At 42.2% G+C, this 21,400-nt stretch overlaps 1 protein-coding gene across 1 annotated transcript in view; it reads left to right on the top strand.

Moving 5' to 3' along the window:
* The window catches only part of LRRC9 (leucine rich repeat containing 9), a 1,011,210-nt gene that overhangs the window by 357,821 nt on the left and 631,989 nt on the right, over positions 1–21,400 (top strand). Inside the window, exons 11-13 of the mRNA XM_078660357.1 lie at positions 5,439–5,615; positions 19,945–20,062; positions 20,168–20,303. Of these exons, the coding sequence (XP_078516483.1) occupies positions 5,439–5,615; positions 19,945–20,062; positions 20,168–20,303 (431 nt within the window). The remainder of the gene's footprint in view (positions 1–5,438; positions 5,616–19,944; positions 20,063–20,167; positions 20,304–21,400) is intronic.

Here is a 21,400-nt window from a genome sequence, read left to right as displayed (position 1 = left end):
TTGCATGGCCACACTGTATCAAACAAGTCTTTAGAAATTATGGTATATAGGGACCCCATGTCCACCATCAAAGTCACAACATTCCCATCAATCAAAAAATCCGCTTTGAGACAAGATCTTCTCTTAAAATCATCCGACTGCTCCTGTTCCAGTAGACTTGATGTGTCAGAGTCAACCATCAGAATTTTGTGATCCAAGTAGTCCTCAGATTCCTCAACCACAGCTACTTTTGATTTGTTGGCTTCACACATGCGGGCAAAATGGCCTTTCTTACCACACAAAGGACTGTCTTTGCCCAGCGCAAAACAAGACTTAGAGTCCGCAATGTGAAAGTTGCTGCCACAACAAAAACGTGTGTTAGCTCTGAATTGGTAAGGAACTGTAGATCCTGGAGTAAAATTACAGGCAAATAGAGTCATGGCAGTCTTCCTTTTGACGAAATTAATAGAGTCTGAATCACAGTCAACCTCAGAGACCTCAATGTGCTCCCTATTGCTCATGTTTTGCATTTCCTTCATGCACTTTTGTGATTCCCCTAATTTTCTGCAATTTTAATGGCTTCCTTTAAGGTAGGATCTGAAGCCGCCCACAAAAGTTCTTGAATTTTCTTGTTGCTGCACTGAAGGATTAATTGGTCGCGTATGAGTTCCTCAGTCTTGGGACCAAATTTACATTTAATAGCCAGCTCTTTTAGTCTTACCACAAATTCATCTATGGACTCACTGGACTTTTGAGGTTGTGTATAAAATGTGTGGCGTTGCATAACGATGTTCAAAGTTTTGGCATAACGCTTTTGAAAGCGCAATTTAGCTTCTTTGTAGACATCTTCCATAATATCACCATTGTCTTCATAGATTTGTGGTAGGTTTTTAAACACATGTTTAAAACACATGTTGGTTGCCTCAGTGCCCAGGCAACCAATTAACAATGCTTTCTTCCTAATAGGAGAAAAATGTGACCCCCCTAGGGCCACAATGTAGTTCTCAAAAGTTTCAATCCAATCTTCCAATTTAATGGGAGGATCCCCCTGTAACATAAGAAAGGATGGGGGAGGAACAACAGCTTGGTTGATGCTCATGGTGAAAAGTGAAGTTTAAATAAACACTGACTTGCTGGGAAAAATTATTGCTTGATTAAACTGTCGCAGTATCAAAAAAATGCCCAGAAGATGGCGGTGCTGCAGTGGATAAGCAAGCTCTCACGTAAGTCTCTATGGTTGTGTGAGATGTGGGAACTAGAGAGACTAGCTTGGAGGTGAAAGGAAGGAGCGTGAAGAGAACTGCAGGAACAGACCCACTCGTGAGCACAGTGATAGGTAACGTTGGCGCGGGTAAACATCGTTCAGTAACTGTGACTGTGAAAGTTACTGTCGGCTGAACCAACGCGTGGGGATGCAGTGCGTGTGAACTGACACCAGCTTAATGAAGAGGATGAGAGCAAGGAGAACAATGGCGTGGCAGCGCTCATGAAAAACTTGATGCAAAGAGTAGAAAAGCACGAGGCAGCCCTCGTGCAGGATTTAAACAGTCTCGAGGCAGGGAAAGCAGCAAGACACAGCTGAGGCAAATAATAAAAAAAATATGAGCAGGGCAGCACCAGTAGAGAGGTTAACAAAGTAGTAATCCTACCGCATCATAAATCATGTAGGCAGGGCACATGGTTCCGTTACTAGGCTGCATATATGGCTAGAAATTGGATGGTGTCTGTGACGTATCCCATCCTTTCCCCAAAATTGTTGTTGTGACATCCATCCAATGAAGACGATTGCAGCAAGGACATTCAAATCATAATTTTAATTAAATACAGGAACCCTATGCCAGGGGCACAGCACCAATCGACCAGCTTCATCAACTGATCAGTATCCCCAACTATGTCATAGTCCCCACATTTCACTCCAGATAGGACACAAGTGGTAAGGGGAGAAGACAGACTCAAGACCCAGTATAACACAGTGTTTAATGGCAATGTTAGTAAAAACTGCTCACACTAGGTCCTGGCAAAAACATTTAGAAAAGGCTATTGTAATAAAAGAAGAAATCCAAAGAAGAATTATTTTTGTCTAAAATGTATGTAAGATATATTGAGGTAAAATAGTCTCCATGCATTTAATGGAGGCACAACATAGGGGATGGAATGATGCACCTAACATCCAGCAGCATGAGCTGAGAGAGTAATACTCCTCTCAGCGGGACCAAATCTTATTCTATGTATATATTAAAGAGTTCGTAACAGTGAGGTCAATTTGCCATGGCATTTATGAATATGTGAAGTAGCACTCCCATTGCACTTCTTCATGTACTCTTATATGCTTTTGTGAATTAATCTCAAAACATAAAAAATATGAATATTCATGGAAAACTTACATACAATTAGTAAAACAGACTCTTTGCACTTTCACTAACAAGGTGTTGGACATTGCGGGCCTAAGTCACAAAGGCAAGTAGGAATACATTAAGTAGTTCTCTTGTTAGTATTACTTCACATACTCATTAAATGCCTTTGTCAATTGGTCTCTATATATCTATGAGACAGCTGCGCTGACAGTCCGGCCTAGATCGGAGAAGGGGAACAAATAAATTGATGTTATTCTCCAAACAGATATGAGACGTAATGGCTCTCTTGTTTGCTTGAGTGTGCATTGTTTCAGATTTGATAGGAATGTAGCAGATAAGGAGGTTTCCTTCCATGTAAACAAACCGCATATTGTTCTTGTTTAACCCCTTGGCTGCGGCGGTAATTCCGCCGCAGCGCTAGGGGGAGGGGGGGCCGCGCGGTGCCGCCATGCTCGTGACGGAACTACTCCGTCACGAGCCTCGGGCGTGCTGTGCTTTTGACGGAGTGGTTCTGTCACGGCCCCGCCCGCTCAATGGAACGCTCAGCGCAGGCCCAAAATCGCTGCCGTGCAGACGTGGCGGCCGGGCCGTGACGGAACCACTCCGTCATTAGCACAGCCTGTCCGAGGCTGGTGACGGAGTGGTTCCGTTACCAGCACCCAACGGGTTAATAGAATGCCAAGTTGTAAAGCAACAGTTATCTTCAGATATATTTTAGTTTTGTCTAAAACATCACTATTCCCATGTACTGTTTTCTCTGTACCTTATTTTCTCTGTTGAGCAAACATCTCAAATGGGTCTCTTTTGAAAATTTACATTTACAGATTGTTTTTAAATAATAAACATACATTCTTAAAATCATACAGTCAACACAATAATTAGAAAACACTATTGGTGCACTGGGAACATTCTAAAGATACTTTAAGTACAAAATTTCATTATGTGAGACTTCATTGCTTTAAAGCAGTTAAACATTGCCAGAGCTTTATTTTTAGTGAACAAAAGACTTCACTTGGTTTGGCTACTTATCTTTCCTACTAGATTATTGGTTCTTAAGATTTTGACTTCTGCTGACACCCACTGAATCACCACTGGAAGCCAGGGACCCCCGCCTGATCATATCTCTGATTTGAACCTCAATACAACACAGAAACAAGTGTACACCAAGCCATTACACAAGTTATGAAATATTTTAATCACAAAATTTTAAAATCAGAACTTTAATTTTAATGGGAAGGTTGGAGATTTTCAATATTTGTTTTCAGTTTGTAAAGATAAAATCATGTGCTAAACTCCAGCATATCATTTTGTCTTCTTTTCTGCTGAGGCTACCAATCGCCCATACTAGATTAAGTTGCTGTACTTGTGATGTTCCCACGAATCAAGCTAAGGGAACCAAATTAAGGTTTAACCTCTGATTTAAAATATATTCACATTCAATGATTGTTTAAAATGTTAATTTTTACATTTGATTTTTTATGTATATATACTACTTTATTAACCTGCTAAAGTTATTTAACTTTCTATACAGTTGTGGACTACGCGTGTGAGTATCTCAGACCCCTAGGGTTCCGCAGACAACAGGTTAATAAAAAACCCTTGCTGTCGTAGAGCACAGCAAGGTATAGCCAAATCCCCAATAAGAGTTTTATCTTCTCACGCCTGTGAGTGACAAATCTCCCATAAATTGATGGTGGTCGTATCATTCTGATACTGCCACACATCATGAACGGATCAAAGCTCACCCCAACGCTTCAGCCCTTCTTAGCTGAATGGAAAACACATCACGATGCAACCCCCAAGAACAAAGCAGCATTTCTGCATTGTGTGTCTAATACGTTTTTTAAACCTGGCACATAACAATGGCTCATTCAAAGCATGTTTTCTGACAGTTTTTATCCTTTGGTGCACTTTCATTGAAACATGTTATTTGGCTTTTCGATGATTGGCTATTGGGTTCTATTTGATCAATATCACATAACTGAGTCTCTTGTTTTTAGACCCTTCATGTGGCTCAGTGTTTAGAAAAAGAAATCACATCTTCTGGTGACTATTTATATAAAGAATACAAGAGTGTCAGCTCATCATGAAAGCACAAATACTTTCTGCAGTTGAAGAGAAATTTGTGAATCTGGCATGGAACTCCCTCCTTGCAAATCTCATCCTTAACAGCATTGAAATAGCTTTCAGGGCTACCTCTTCAGCTGGTAGCAGTCCTGGAAGTGACACTTTCCCTGACAGTGTCTTCTGTTTCTGGTGTGTTTGTTTGCTGGTGCTAAGGATAGAGACCACATTAAAGTAACCAAAGGTGGTGGTTAGAATGCCTGCAAAAGTCTCAGTCACTGGTGACAACTGTGACCAAATACCAGCCTATCACTTATTCTCCACGGCTCCATTCCAGACTAAAACCAACCATATATAAATTAGTGTTGGCCATTCTTCAGTAGGTTCAGCCGATACTGCGAGGCCACATCCACACTATACGTGACACAAGCAATCTGATATTGGTTTCACAGAGCCAGAGCAGGCGGAAGATCCTTCTCCCACATTGCGGCCAAGACCTGGATCAAGCACCTGGCAGACATCAGACGCGCCCCCTCCCTGAACACCTTCAGGAAGACTGCTAAGACCTGGCTCTTCGGCTAATCAGATGTGCTGATCTCCCCCCGTCTCCCCCAGTGCCTTGAGACCCTCACAGGTGAGTAGTGCGCTTATAATCCCCTGAATGAGCCATGCTGAGCTTCATCAGTGAGGTGTGGCACAGTTAGCAATAGACCCACGGCGGGGCATAACCATCGCACGGATAGTGTTGCATTAAAATAAAACAGGAGGCACCATTCAGGAAGCTAGGCTGTGTAGGAAATATAAAAGAATAGGAATGAAAAATAAATCAATGCAAAGGGGGACTCAGTATCGTGACTTAGGAAAACAGAGCAACATTAGTTTGGTGATTGCCAGCATCATCAAAATGGCAGAAATTAATGTATTCTGTTAAGTGTAACAGTCTTTACAAAACTTGAGTTTGTTGTTGTACTACAATTTATTAGCTATATTGGACAGTGTTTTGTTTGTTTTCTTTAAATAACTTGACAATTTTTCTTGCAGGTTTAATTCCTGCTGTGATCTGATTTTGTCACGTTTTTGTGCATTGGATTTTAAAGCATATGGCATCACTGGAGTGAAAATAAATCGTATTATTCGAGTTCACAATCGTGTCCTGCGACAGAAATTTGATGAGAAATTTCAAATGTTTTTGGACAACGAAGATGATCGCTTTACAGAGTAAGTACCCAAATACATTATACTGAAAATGGGAAATGCACAGTTCACTCTAATCTTGACTTTTATTATATTGTATTGTACTGTTTTGTAGTTGCACTAGTATGATATTGCAGCCAGCCAACTGTGCAGCTATGCCTCAAACATTGTTAACTGTGCCATTGACCATCTTAATCTAGGGTGCGGCAAAACACACGTATCATGGTTTAAGTGGGAAGGCATAGCGAGTACCTTCTGTTGGTGTCTTTTCTTAAACATATATGTCAACTCTAAAAATCAAGCCAGAACAGGGGATTTTAGGCTACTATGCCCGCACTGGTGACTAAATCCCTAATATATGTGTGTGTTCAGGTGCAGGTAGTCTGGGATACAATCCCCTGGATCCCAATTTTCGAAAAACAAGAACCTTGTTTTACAAATCAAAGTTTGCTCAAATTGACCCCGCACACTTAAACAATGAATGTTACAATGTTAATTATTCACAACGATCCAATATCTCTCCAGTCATTCTCCCAAGAATTCCAAAGTCAGGTTTTCTTCAGTAGAAAATTCTTTATTTTCAAGAAACTTTTAAGATCAATAGCCAACGCGTTTCGTCCGTGACCGGACTTCTTCAGGGCTTTAATTAGAATTCTCTATTTTATGATGCTTCACAATGGTCTTCTCGCTCAAGGTATAAATATTTTCCATATGTTTATTGATTATCATAATCTCCAGGTCAATCAAGTTTCAGTATAAATTTTTTGAGCTGTTAAAGTTTTAGTAAGAGTCGCCAGTAAAGTGTCGGCGTTCCATAAAGCATGCGGTCGTCTGGTATATGTCAACTCTGCTAACACGTTTAAGTTAAACAGCATACAAAACTGATTTCCTCACTGAACATGCTCATTAGCGGCCAGAAGAATGTTTTTCTAATGGGTGCCTTCAATGTAAATCTTGCCCACAATCTAACGAGCGAGCCATCTTTTGTCGATACAGACTCCATGTGGGACATTCCAACAGTGACTCTTCGCCCTGCAAAGCAGGTGTCCAAAGGCCAGCTTTTGTTCAGTATGTTACATTCTTTTAATGCATGCTCTTTGAATGGCAGGTTTCCAGGTAACAGGCCCGTGAAGTGCACAGACACTCACATCAGCAAAATGCTGCGAGTATTTGTGCCATTTCATCACCTTTATATTTAATTATAAGACTCAAATGTCCCACTGCCTAATAGATACAGCTCTTAAATATGAGCCTTACATGGCAATAGGTTAATCTAATGGTTATCGCTAGTTAAGACATCCCTTGGGGCAGTAGACAAATTAAACAATTGACTGACTGCAGAAGACTGCTCTGACCTAATTCAGACCCTCTGTTAACAAGGGGGTCTCTCAAAGGTTGCTGCACTGTTGGGAGGTTAACATAAAGCTAATATTTAACTTGCACTTCATCATCAAACCACAGCTCGCATCTACCAGTCAGAGGTGCAGTTCAAAAGGACTGGCATAACCAAACTTTAAGCAGTCAGAAAAAAATATATATATCTTTTTAAGAAAGGTTAGAAGCTTACAGGCGTAATTAACAAACTAGGAAGAAATAAACACGAAGTAGGTGATTTTACAAGAGATCTTGGTTTAAATCCCCTGTCTGCTCATAGTTGATGGTAATTCTTTAAGACATTTCAAGAACTACTAGCTGGCAAGATGACAGTTATAAAACTTAGAAATCGAAATCTCATCATGATAGACAAATAGCAGTGCAAAGATAATATCTTAAAGATAATCACGTTTTGATACAATCATTTGATAAAAGGTTTTATTTATTTATTATTTATTACTGCATTACATCATTGACCTCAGTTGAGAGCTAAATCAGTTATTTAATAAACTTGAAACTAAACGTTTTCCCTTTTAGACCTGCACTTATTGCAGGGGTTAGAAGTTTAAGGAAACAATATAAACAGGAGACTTGGGAAGCAAAGGGGGCCCTGATCCAGCGGGACACCAACCTGCAGACAAGTATCTCTAAAATACACACACTCGGGCCCATAAATCACTCTCACTTACAACATCCAGTTGATAAAACCTCGCTGGAGATCTATTTAGGGCTTTTCTATAAATCAGTTTGCCTAATGAATTGAACCTATTTAATTACTAAGCCCTTCCTTACAAATTGATCTATTTTAGTTGATTTAGTTAGGTAATTAATCACTGAATTTATTCACCTAGTTTATTCATTAAATGACCACAGACTTAGTTCAATTTAAAGGTTTATCTGAAATATTTAGTGAATCAAATACAAATTACAGTTTTAACTCCATCATTCTGTAGAGGTAAGATTCAGTAACCTTAATTAGACTATATAATTAATGACGAGTACCTCAGGAAAAAGAGGATAGAGAGAAAAGGCACATTGGTAAAATATATAGATTATATTTACCTAGGATGGTGCTAGCTCAAACCCCTCTGGCCAAGAGTTTTGGGCCTCTTGAAAATAGCAGGTAACCGGTTCAGAACAGGATTAGGACAGGACAGGTCACCTCTTCTGGATTTAACACCAGCGTAAAACCCCTCTCTGATGCTAGTTTCCCTCCTCTAATTTCTTCCGCAAATCTTGTTCCTAGTTCCCTCGCCTCCTCGATTTTCTTTCGCTAATCTTGTTCCTAAATTTATTTGTGGAAAATTCAAAGACTGCTTTCAGGTAAATTGATCAGCATTCGGACAGCATCTCTATCTCCACGTTCTGGCAGCGATCAGGCTACCTCATTATTCTAACTACCCCAGTTATACCTTTGGTTGGGATGTTCCACCCCCAAATGTTTCAACTTGTGAATTCTGATTGGACAAGCCAAGGGGATGATCATCACACCATACTAAGTTTATTACTTTTTCTTAAGAGCATTGTCTTATGTTCCCGCCCATTAATTTGTTTCACCCAAGCTTTATTCCCACCCATTTTCATATTACTTTTTTTACATTGTATAACATTTATAAATTTGTTCTTTGAGTCTTCAGGATGATCCGTCATCTTTCAGAATATGAGAAACGGTCGTCCTTGATCGAGTTCCAAGACTTGAGATCATGACTCCAGAGTTGTTTCTAATGCGACTGCGCGCACGACCCACATGGTTATTAGCCTCATTTCACATTTTAGGTCCAATTACGAACTAACAGAGAAGTCAAAAAGACAAGTCGTTAGATTCAAATAAAATACTTTCACTGAATACACTAATCCCATTTAATAAAAATAATTCTTTATGCATTAGTACTTAGTATAAAATACAGTTTATTTTCAAGCAGAGCAGATGCTTAGCATGTGAGTTCTGAAGCGGCCATTTTGATGTTAGTGTGCAGAAGCAAAGCTTTCCCTCCAAGCGTTATGACATGAATGAATGAATACACATTTATATAGCGCATGGCTACCCGAGGGCATTACATGCTATTGGCGCACGCGCAAATCAATTCCCACTTTTTTTAGCCCCATTTTAGTCTCATTCAGGTTACTTGTTAGTAGACTCATAGGCAAGATTCCCCTTTTCTACATTGTGTACAAATTTCATGTAAATTAGTATATTAAACATTTATTAATACTTTATTATGATTTTGTATGAGAGGATTCATGCAGCAAGCTGCTTACATGTAAATCCTTGCTCCATCAGCCCACACAGAGAGTCAATAGCTAAAAATAATTCACATAAGCAGGTTAGGTTCTCCAAAGGAAATGTTGGCAGTTTATAAACAGCCTTGGCTCCCATTACTGAATTGAGCTGGGCAATTGAATCACTTAGCAATCTTGAAGTGCTCACATTGCCTTGTTATATGTGGATGATTCCGTTAGAGGGGATCCTCCTTAAGCATTCTAACCGAATCGGTCTCGGGACGGTTTCCAACCGACTCAGATCCGGGGAGTCCGAATGACCGATTACGATGTCTATTATTTTTAGCTAGAACCTACTCGCATACCTACGCCTAAATCTGAGTAAGTACGACAGGCACGCCATCTCTATCGCATCAGCCTCACTTTTTTCCGTTTTGTACGTTTTTTCGTGACACACGTTTTTCTCAGCATGTTAAGCACATCGCACATTGCACAAAATGCATGTACAGCAGAAACACTAACCAATATGTTAAAATGTATGTTCTCAAACTGTATATTGTTGCATTACAAGGAATGTCACGTTTATTTTTGTTCGTAGTGCTCCCGGAAAAAGGGCTAACCGGCCCGAAATGCATTGGAGCGTTTAAATAAGTAGTTGGGAATATAAACACGAGAAGAAAAAACACATCGCAATGAATATATAACAGATATGAAATGAATATCGAGTTAACAAAATAAAATAAAGAGAGAAATTTCACATCAAGCATTAAGGAGTCTATATGTTTGAACCTACAGTGTGCCCAACAACAGGGATGCGCCTACTGTGATAGTGCGCACAATTTTGCGTGATCTAAAAGAGAACAGGCTTCAATGGATGAGGTCCGGGTGCAATCCCATGCTGCATGGGTGACAAAGAAATGGTCAAGGCAGGTATACGACCCATGGGCAGCAGAGTAGTGCAAGTAGTCTCTTTACAGTGCCAAGCATCCCTAATCCCACATTCCTCCATCCAGACCCTCCCTGGTACAGAGAGAGCCCCTGCTCCTCCCGTTCTAGCGCTAGAGCGAACAAGCCCCAGGTTCATCACTAGATTCAGATACCCACTCACCACTACCATGGGATCGGGTGTATGTAGAACCTCGGCCATAGCCTCTATCAGAAACTTTTCTTGATGTTCATTTGGGGAGTATATAGAAGCCACTGTGAAGTTAGTAGGACCAGATCGAAATCTCACAGCCAATAGGCGCCCCTTGAGCTCTGCCAATGAACCCAATGTTGTGCCCTTAAAGCGCTTGGAAAGCAAAATAGCGACCCCACCCTTCTTGCCCTTCCCCGAAGACCAGAATTGGAAGGGAAATTCCTTGGACTGCATCCTGTGTGTGTCCTTAGGGAGTAAATGGGTTTCTTGAAGTAAACATATGCCCCCTCCAGAATACTCTAGAAGGGGCAGAATTGCCTTACGCTTGGTAGGATTATTAAGGTCTCGGACGTTTAAACTGACTATTTTTATCTCCATGTACCCTGAAAAGGTGAGGGATATGTGTAGCTGAAGCTGGGGGACCACAGGGACCGGACAAACCGTGGGAGATGTGAACCAAAAAGGAGTGACATAGCAACCTAGCATTGAAAGACATCTATTAGAGAGCTCAGTGGAGAGGGGACCCACCCTACCCTAAAACAATTCAAACCAAACAAGAAACAATAATCAAACTGTTGAAAGTAGTACATAACGTCCATCCTGTGAGGGGGGGCCAGTGATGATGTGCAGCTGCCCAATGAGCAAGGGACTATACCAATCTGCAGGGAATAAGCTCCCCTGTTCCCGCCAGGGCCAGTCATAAGAGATCCAGACTCAACCACACATTACCTCAGTCGTTAGTGTCCAGGGAGCCCCTTCTGCTCCAGTGAGGGTCCGTAGTACCGCAGAGCGTTCTTTGTCCATCGTGTCGGGGTCAGGGTGGAGGCGTCCCAGTCTCACGCCAGCCCGGGGGCCGCTTCTAGGAACCAGAGAGAGCAGGTTGTCAATGTCCACATTCAGGAGCTTACATGCCTTGGTCAGTGAGCGAGCTTGACGGATCTTCCTTTCATAGCGAAAGATGAGGCGAAACGGGGGCCCCAAGAGTAAGTTATTCCCTCCAATTTAAGATGGGTGGTCACTGGGCGAAAGTCTCTTTGCTTTTGAAGGGTACTAGCCGCCAGATCCTGATAAAGTTGTGGCAAATTATCTCTAGAATGTAGGGGTTGACAGGCCTGGGGTGCCCTAAGAATCTCTTCTTTCAACTTAAAGTCATGTACGCATATAAGGATAGCAACAGGGGGGCGGTTGGGCTGCCGAGGGGGGCCCACACAGTAACACCTGTCAACTTTGACTGTGGACTCCTCTGAGGTGGACAGGGTCACACGGAAGAGCCTTTGGCTCCGGTAGGGACTGCACGAACACAAACATTATTCCTTCCAGACCTGTTCTTCAGGTCCTCTGAGTGTGCTTGGAGATCTAGGTACTGGTCCTGTAGCCGTATTATTTCTTGCTGGAGAGCGGCAATTTCCTCATCTCTGACTGTCGTTGAGTCCTCCAAGGCAGCAATCCTCTCGCCCACTGCATCCATGTCTCTTCTGACTTCCCGGAGGTCGGCTTGCAGGTCTGTCTTAATGGCCATGATGTCATCACGCTGGGAGGCAAATAGGGACCTCAGAAACTCCAGTGTGACCGCCTCATTTGAGCCCTCTCCCCCGGCAGCTGTGCCAGTGTTCTGCAAGTCCCTGGCAGACTTCATAAGGAAATCCTGCACCGAGTGATCCTTTTTACTTTTAGCCGTCGCCATGTGTGCGTCGTAGCGTAGCCCTTCACATGCTAAGCAGTGGCTTTGGATCGTACAGAATGCACGGACCTAAGTGATATCCAGCAATAAGTCAGCATCTCTCTGAAATCCCTCTGGAACCCCACACTGCCAGGGTAGCTCTCACAGCCGCTCACCTGAGGCCTCACGCAAGCCTATGCCAGTACAATGCCCAGTTCAAGGGGCACTACTCCTCCCATGTGAGACAACATCCAAGGGGCACTACTCTTGTGGGAGAAAACCGGGGCCTGCACAAGGATCCCTGTCCAAATCCAACGGGCACTGAAGCTGTAAAATGGCACCACCAGTCGCTGACCGCTTCAATGTGCTGCCAAGCCGGCCCAGCCCCATGCGCCCCACAGCATCAGGTAATCCGGGAGTGCGTCTCTTTTGCCACGTAGGAACACCAATATGGGCGTGCTCCTTCCCTGAAACTATGCCCCCAGAGCCAGTGTGTGTTCCCTGCAGGCCGCTATTGAGAGGGATACGATTCCTGGGTGAAGCTCTCTTCCCTGGGACCACGTCAAATCCACCAAAGCGCCCCCACCGCAGCCCCCCGGGGGGCAGTAACACTCACCCCTTCGGGCAGTAATCGTCGTTCCTGGAGGTACAGATTCCTCCGGCTGGGCCAACTCACTCTCTTCCGGTGCACTGCTGGGAGGGGAATTCTCTGCTGTGTGGTATGCTCCAGTCCTGGGGTCACACACCTCGTGTGCATGTGGGCCGAGTAGATCCAAAGTCCGCTATACTGCTGTCGGACTCCGCACTCACCTGCTCCGGGGCACCAGGGAACGCTGGCGGCACCGGCGCACCCAAGCAGCAGGACCGTTGGAAGGTGAGGGGCCAGGCACGGCCCGATCGAGCCACCCAGCACGTCCTTCACTGAGTTGTGGCAGTTGGGGAAAATATTGTACAGTTTTAATTAAGTAACAATACATTTATGACGTGATTTGACTTGCATTTGTATAGTGCTCCAAAACCCATTGTGAGGCGCCCAAGCACACTATTGGATAAAGAGTAGGCTGCTCCATAGGGGAGTGCTGAGGTCCTTTGTGGGAAGGGTTTCGGTGTCATGCATGAGGCCAGTGGTGCTGGTATGGTGTAATGGATCACAGCAATTAACAGTATGAATTAGGATGGACGGACGAGACCTAGAGAATGGTAGGGTTACATTAGCTGGCTGCTGTAGGATACTCTACAGGTCCAAAGTTGGATTTATGGTGATTACTGAAAGAATTTATATCCACCTTCTGTGCTGGATACAGCGATTTGGTAATCACTTTGTAGATCTTGTAGGTCTAGAGGAGATTGGTTGTTGACTGATATACACGCAGTGCATTATATTGAGAAGCGACCCTTTGAAGGAACACTTTTTTACTAAAAGTTTAGATTTCATTGTGTTTTTTTAAAAGGGAGAAACCACTTACAATAGAAAGATATTGAATAATGACATTGTATACAGCAGCTTTGATCGGACATCATAGGTTAATATTATTCATAATATACATTAACACATAGACATCTCACCACCTGTTTGTCTCATCAGGAGGAAATTAATGCTACTTTTCCTTCTACATCTGAAAGTTGGCCTCCGGAGTGCTGGAGGTAGATTTACAGTAAGGGTATCAAGTCTTTAATAATCTTTCCAGCGACCCGATATTTTGTCATATTTTCATGGACAGCCTCTTTTTTTCTTTCTTTTTTTCATGGGCCATGTATTGGTGCATGCCCTCACAGCATCTCCTATTGTTAAGGCTAAAATTATTAGGGAATTTCCGAGCGACATCTCGTTTTGCAATCATTAATTTTAGGGATAGGGAACATAGCATATGTTTGTTCCCAGGTAAATCAACATCATTATGCATGGCCACTGAGACAAAATGTGATGTCTTTGGAACTAAAGTGTCTAACACTGCGGAGAGTGTGTCAACTATTTGATTATACTGTGTTTAAATGATTCTATAATCCCAGATTTTATGGGGAAATGTACCCTCACTCTAGTTACACTTCAAACACTTGTCATTTGTGAGCTGGCCCGTTTTGAATAGTCTGCCTCCTAATATAGTAAGCTTTGTCTATGAATTTTGGCTAGATCAATCAAAAATCTAGTATTATGGTCACCTCTCTTGGATGCATCAGAGCAGCTTCCCAGTCAACATCCTCATGGCAACTACATCTCTGTGAGCCTCTAAGATAGTACTCTGTAATTCAGGGGGATCAATCTGGTAGGTCAGACCAGTCTATTGTACTGGTCCTCAGTTGCATATATTTGAATATTGGCAGGACAGATTGTATTCACACTGCATTTAGCAAAATAATTTATTTATTTTCTCCCTCCTCCTCTGTGTCTCAGATTCTAGCTATACCTTTAGTGTCTCATTCATGGAAAACAGTCAGTTTTGTTCCCCTCGTAATGTACCCACCGACAGTGAAGGTTCTTTTGTGAGCTTACTATGCCAGCCAATGAATGTTGTGGCCTCGGTCCAGATTTATAACACCCCCTATGTCACTGAGGGTAGTGTGCATATCCTGTTCCCTCCATAGAGGAGATGAGTAATTTCCTTCAAAGCTAGTCTATCTAATTACATTGAGGGGTTTTGTCTTGGAGAATGCATCCAGTCATTAAAGACAAGGATCTGGGAAGCTCCGTAGAATATATCTACATTAGGAAGTCCAATGGCTCCTGGTTAAACAAGGATGTTGTGGCTAGCAATATCTGTGGGGTGCCACCTTCCCATAGCAGACAGCATATTTCCGTCTCTCTTCTTTGGAAGAAGGCATCTGGGACAGTCTAAAGAGTACTTTCTAAAACATCCAAGAGCTCGCTCAGTATAATAATTTTAAAGATAGCAGATCATCCCAGGAGAGAGATCAGCAATGTTTGCCATTTTTTCATGTCTAGTTAAAAAAGTAGATGTTACCACTTCCAGGTTGTGGGTGAGGAAGGTATCTTCGTCTCTGGCCACTTCTTTAGCAAGGTATTTGAACGCAGGGGCGGCTCCTCCACTGCTGTCAGAGAAGAAAAAAATTAAAATGATAATAACCTTGTTATTATCATTTTATTTTTCTTTGCTAGCGGACTGGGTTAGAGGGGTGCGAGGCACAGGGTGAGGAGTGGACTGCACACACTAAGTGCACATGACTGCTTGGCCGAATGAACCTGGCCTGGACACTGCCGTAAAACCACCCTACTCAGGAGCACTCCAAGGGGGGCGGAACCCCCACTCAGGACTACCCGAGAGAGGTGATAAGGCATTCAGTAGTAGTGCTGGGCTCCCTGTCTAAGGGTCAGCCAATCGCAGGCCCAGTCTACAGCACCCGGCGCGGGAGCCTTCCAATGTTTGCTGCCTCCCACATGGCACCCAGAGGGGCCAAAAGCGGTACAAAAGGGGGTGGTGATGGACGGAGCATCTGAACCAATGAAACACTCACAAGCAGTCAAAAGATCTGGGTTTAATCCATCACCGTTCTTTAGCCCACTCTGCCACCCCAGTTAAGACAAAGCGTGCCACGCACTTACACTCATTGCTGAGGCCACCGCTAGCTCATCTGGAGTACCCAGCATCCTCCCCTCTTTATGTTATTCCCCCACGGGTGGCATGCCACACCGTCACACTCACTCTGTGTTGGTCCTCATCTGAATCAGTCACTAACTGCCACGTAGGGGACCAGGCTGCCCCTTCTCTTCAACAGTATCTTGAGTTTCACTGCACCACCCTTCTCCTCTGCAGTATCATCAGGTGCAGCAACGCATTAAGTTCTAGTCATCTCTATCCTCATCCCAATTCCATTCCCGTATATGGATAAATGCTGGATTGTCAATCGGGCAGGAGAAACCCTCTTCTCCGTGCAATATATTGGTAATCGATCACAAGACATAAATTACCAGGGACCATGGTGATGAGTTAAATAGATTTGATGACATAACACGCTTAAAAGTGTGTTCTACCTTCTAAGAGGACTAAGAAAGATTCAGAATCAAAAGTAGAACAGTTGAAAAGTTTCCAAGGGCAATCCGACTTTAAAGAAAAGATTTTGAATCGGGGCAAACCTAAGCAGATTAAAAGTTCACCATTTTGGGAAGTATCATTGGGTGCATGTCTATACTGCTTAGGAAGCCGTCATTCTAATGCTGTCACCAGTTTTATAGATGTTTGGATCCAAAATGACATCACGATTTTCACAGGGCTCTTGAGAGCAATGCAAAGTCATAATGTAGAACGAAAAATATTTTAGTTCCTTAACCATCTGAAAAAAATCCTTTCCTCAGGTCTTGGCTTCAAAAGTCCTAGGTGAAAAATGCTTGTTTCTGGCATTAGTATAATTTTGAAAGGAGGAGAAAGTCATTTTTTTCCTCTCAGCAAGCCTACTAGATTAGATGTGAGCGAGAACACCGGGCAGAAATGCTCATCTCAACTTAGACTTATACTCCATTTGGGCAATCCTGATTAAGGGGGATGTCAGTGAATCTGACATGAACTCGGGCTTCATAACAGATGTTCACTGAAGCAAGTGGTGTAGTGCTGCTGAATTTTGACTAAACTCATTTTAAGTTTCTTGCAGTTCATAAACTGAGACACATAAAGACTGAGATACATATCTAGAAATTGTGGGTATAGCTGTACACCAGGACACAATATTAAACTTGGAAAACTTGGGCAAAGTGAATGTGAAAAATCCTCAAAACTTCCTATGTTTTTAGGTAGTGAGTAGGAAAGAATGACCTAAGGAAAATACTTCCATGAGAAGGAAACAATGTGAAGGTGCAGTTTCTAACCATAACTTGGCTAGTGGGATTTCTATCTAGTGTATGGTTAAGTATATACATGGACATCTACAATTCTAGCAGATTTCCACATGTAACCCATTAGTTTTTCCGAATCCCAACAAAAGAGTTACTATGTGTTATTCTAATAATATCGCCAACTGTGTTTCCTAATTTCTTTTCTGGTACTTTTGAGCTGTAGCCCAACACTCCTTTCCAAGGTGTATCCCATGGACACTAATACCCCTTAGCAGGGCCCCATGTTTTCCTTGGAAAGCATTAAAACCCTCTTAGCAGGTCTGCTATCAATTGACAATACCATATCAATTTTCCATCTTGGCTGATATACTTTTATTGCACAGTGCCAACAGGGCAGGCATACCTTTATTGAAATGGTTGCCTATCACAAGGTATGATCCTTGATAGCTCTCAGTTTGTTGATGGGTTAGGTCAAATCCAGTAAGGCTAAACCCAGTGAGCAAATCTCACTCAGCTGAGATCAACAGTGGATCTACTTGTAATGGGTCTAAATCTGACAAAGGATGATTCAGCATTTTATCCTTTGTAGATTAAATATAAAGTCTGAATTTTGCTTGTAATATGCCTATATGTAAATGTTTTCTATTTGACACTTTAAAAAAATGTACAACTACATAAACAGAATATTATTGTTTCTTATGTTGATCAAAATTGATTGGATGAGATAAATGATCATATCCATTCAGCCTTCATCCGTGCTACATTTGCATTAAAGCAACATAGCAAAATAACTTAGGCAGGCTAGTCTGCAATGTTCCATCTCTTAACTAGTGATTTTTCACTCTACAAATGCTGCAGCATCTGAAACAATCAGTTGCTCCTCCAAAGGTGATAAGTTGCTCAAAGTTCTAACAGGGGGTGGATAGAGAAAAATTAGCAAACCATTTCGCTGCCACTTTATTCAGGGCCACTAGAATTATGCTGCAGGAAGGGACCAACCCGCTGGTTTGACTACATTTTGCAGCAGGTTGACTAAATTATACAGGAAGACAAGGTAGATTATGTGGCATAGGGTAGGTATATTATGTAATTATATCATTTCATTATTTTGTCTTTTCTACAAATGTTACCACTGTCTGGGAAAGGTTTCACCCTCATACTATCAGTTTAACACTTAAGAGCAATCGGCAACTGAAAGGTGCCCCAGTTAACCTTTGCAAAGGACTTCCACTGCGTGGCAGCGTTTTTAGTAATGTTTTTGTTAAAATGTAACAACTTATGCAGCATGTGATTGATTATATAGCAAATGTGTAAAGCCCATAATTATGTGGAAAATTCCATACTCGGATGTTCGAGGTAATTCTACAAAGTTTATGGGTTCCACAAATGATCCCAGAATAACTCAGGAAAATCTGCAAGAGTCATTGGTGTCATTTGTAGTCAAATGCATAAGATGCACACATGTAGATTTTCCATCCAGTGGTATGTTTTGTACATGTCACACACATAATCTTTTCTGTTGTTTGTCTTTATAAAAATGATTTTCCTTTTGTAGAAACCACCGCCTTACCCCGATATTAAAGGTGGAGTGTGTCCCACCTTTGAAAGAAGTGTACTACTCCCCTTAAAAAGACTACATTTGCCTGCTCTTCTAAGGTGGGAAATTATTTCAGGAGGTATCTTAATACCCACAGTTTTCCAGGTGGGGCCACCCAGAAGCAATGGGCCACAAAACCAACCTAATACTACATTTTTAAATAGGTTTTCAGAGGGGGAGTGTCAACCCAAAAAAAACCACCACTTCTAGCAGTAACAACTATTCTTGGCTGATGGCAGGTTTCTTAGGATCAGATGTACAACCCCGTTTACACATGCAAAAATATCATGGGCCATGTACAAAGCCTATTTAGCGATTCGCAATTTATTTGCGACTCGCTAAATAGGTTTTACAACTCGCTATTTGGAAAGAGTGTTTCCTTCCAAATAGCGAGTCTCAAAACCATGTACTATTTTTGAAACTGCAATTGTGGTCACAATAGACTCGCAATTACGACCTACTTCAAGTAGTTGGTAATGCATTCGCAAACGCATTTGAAAATATTTTTTGAGGGCAGGCAGTGGTCCCAGGGACAACTGCCTGCCCTTAAAAAATTAAATGAAAACGTTTCATTTTCATTTTTTTAAATGCATCCCGTTTTCCTTTAAGTAAAACGGGCTGCATTTTTTAAAAAAAACTTCTTTATTTCAAAGCAGTCCCAGTCATGGTGGTCTGCTGAGCCCAGCAGGCCACCATTCCTGTGATGTCCTGTCATTTCCATTGCGCTCGCAAATTGCGAGAGGCTCATTATTATTAATGAGCCTCATAATTTGCGACCCCATTGGGAATCACAAACAGTGTTGAACACACTGTTGTACATTTTATTTTGCGCCTTTTAATTTGCGAGGCACAAAATAAAATGGTCATTCTTCTGGCCCTGAGAGCTGCCTCCTGGAATCATTTGTGTTTTTTAATTTTTGCTTTGCTTCAGCTATCCTTTCGGTTGAAGTACGTGTACTGCAGGCATGATCATTCAAGAATACATGGGCTACATAGACAACAGATTTTCTGTGGTGAGGAAATCATATTGACTTATATTTTTAGATTAACACGTTCTAAAGTTAGGTCACCAATCAAAGAGGTTTGTGCCCTTCATAAATAGAAAAATGAGGGATTTAAGCAAGAAGTAACTTTATAGCCAACTGCCATTATATTTTTTGAAGACGTATGCAACTACAAAGCCCAGTGATCTTGTACCGAGTGTGTTTTTTAATCCTTTTCTAGTCCGGGATAAGCATCAATAGAATGAGCTCCGATTTGCACATTGTGTTGTAATTGGAAAAGAGCCAACATACCATTCAGAGTATTCAAATTGCAAGGTCTTGGACACAGGTTGGGCCCTCAAAAGTAACGTGGCTCGTATAGGATGCAAAACCCACAGCCTCTAGCACCAGTCACATTTAGGAAGTCTGCTGCAGCAGTGAGCAGTTAGCAAAAAGCAATATTGAAAACTCTTTTGAAAATGTAATGTCTGTTGTCTGTCTTCTCCTGGGTGACAAATGGTATAAACTGCGTGTAAAATGAAGTTGTTTTTAAAACCTCGTATCCATTTTAAATCAGATATCTCACCTTTTATACAAGAAACTATAGGAAAATGCTGGAATATCTGTTCTGCATATTTGACCCCATTTCACCAACTGGGAAAAAAGAGTTCTTAGAAATAATTGAATATGGATTCCAAAAGACTGACATTGGAAAGGTAAGATACATTTGTTGTGGGAGTGAGTAATAATTCGGCATACAAATGCGTTTTATGTACTTTTTAAAAGCATGATATAATCATAAGTTGTTGAATTATTTGCAGTTGAGTGACGGAGAAGAAGAGGCTGTTCTGCTTTCCAACAGTTTAAGTCTCTGCGAAGACGTCAAAATAGAATTTTTGCAACAGCAAGCTAAAAAAGAAGGGAAAAACATAAACGGTTGTGAGCCACCTAGACATGGTAATATAATAAATATGTATACCTAAGATATTGTAATGATTATGCTTGCTGTTACATTAAATTCCTTTTTGTGTTAGTTACATGTGATCTCTGGTATACGTTTTGCAATTTTATATCAATGTCATTTCATTTCCATACCACTTCTTTCAATAGTATGCGCGCAACGGGACATTGCCTCCTCCCCAAACCCCTTCCCTTACCGCCTGCTACGCCCAAGAACTCTCGGAATCAGGACATGTTGTCTATGGCGTAGCCTTTTAGTTACATCAATCCAAGTGAATCATCGTAGTCCATTAACAAATAAAAGTATCCTTCTTGGATATACAAGAACTATTCACAGCATCACACTTTATCTGCATCAACATGTCAACAGCAGTAAGGAAATTAGGTACAAAATTACACTTTAACATTTATTTCGGCCGTACACTAGAACAACTTGGCAGTACATTTCGAACTTACACTTTAACTTTTAACTCGGCCTTACACAAGAACTTGGCCATACATTTGAACTTGGCCATCTAGGCCGACAATCTCCCACTCGGTTGCACACATTGCGCCGGCAGGCCCCAACGCGCTACAGCCAAGAGTTACATTACTTGACATCCAGGGCACCGCATACCGCACTGGCCCACCAGGGCACCTGAACACAGGCATCCTCCCCAAGATTCTACTCAGTCCATACGTGATGGGTTAGGGCATTAGAGTCCAGGACTACCGGCAGGCCAGTCCCTCCTCCCCGCCTACCCACTGCACTCGTGGAATCTACCCCTTCCAGGGGTCCATCGAATGACTGCATCTCCATTGTTGTGCATCACCCTTTGTTGTAAACTGTCAGCGCTCTGCCTCATAAAGCCTTGGCATTCTGCCGGGTGGGTGGGTGGTCGACGACGCTCCTGTAGCCAGGCTGTGGTCCGAGGAGACAAAGAGAACGAGACCCCTGGAGCACAGCCTTAAATACCTCTGCTAAGTTTCATTTCTGATAAGTTTTGTTTCTCCAAACCGCCAGCCCTTGATTATCCAGCTAGCCCCACCTCCTTCTCTGATCCACGAAGGAGGCTCAGCCCCGCGGTGCAACTAAGGGCGCCCCTTCCCTAGTC

This window comes from Lissotriton helveticus, chromosome 9, assembly GCF_964261635.1.
Source record: "Lissotriton helveticus chromosome 9, aLisHel1.1, whole genome shotgun sequence".
NCBI classification, from domain to species: domain Eukaryota; kingdom Metazoa; phylum Chordata; class Amphibia; order Caudata; family Salamandridae; genus Lissotriton; species Lissotriton helveticus.
The sequence above is the reverse complement of the archived record's forward strand: the minus strand, read 5'-3'. Positions and strand labels throughout refer to the sequence as shown.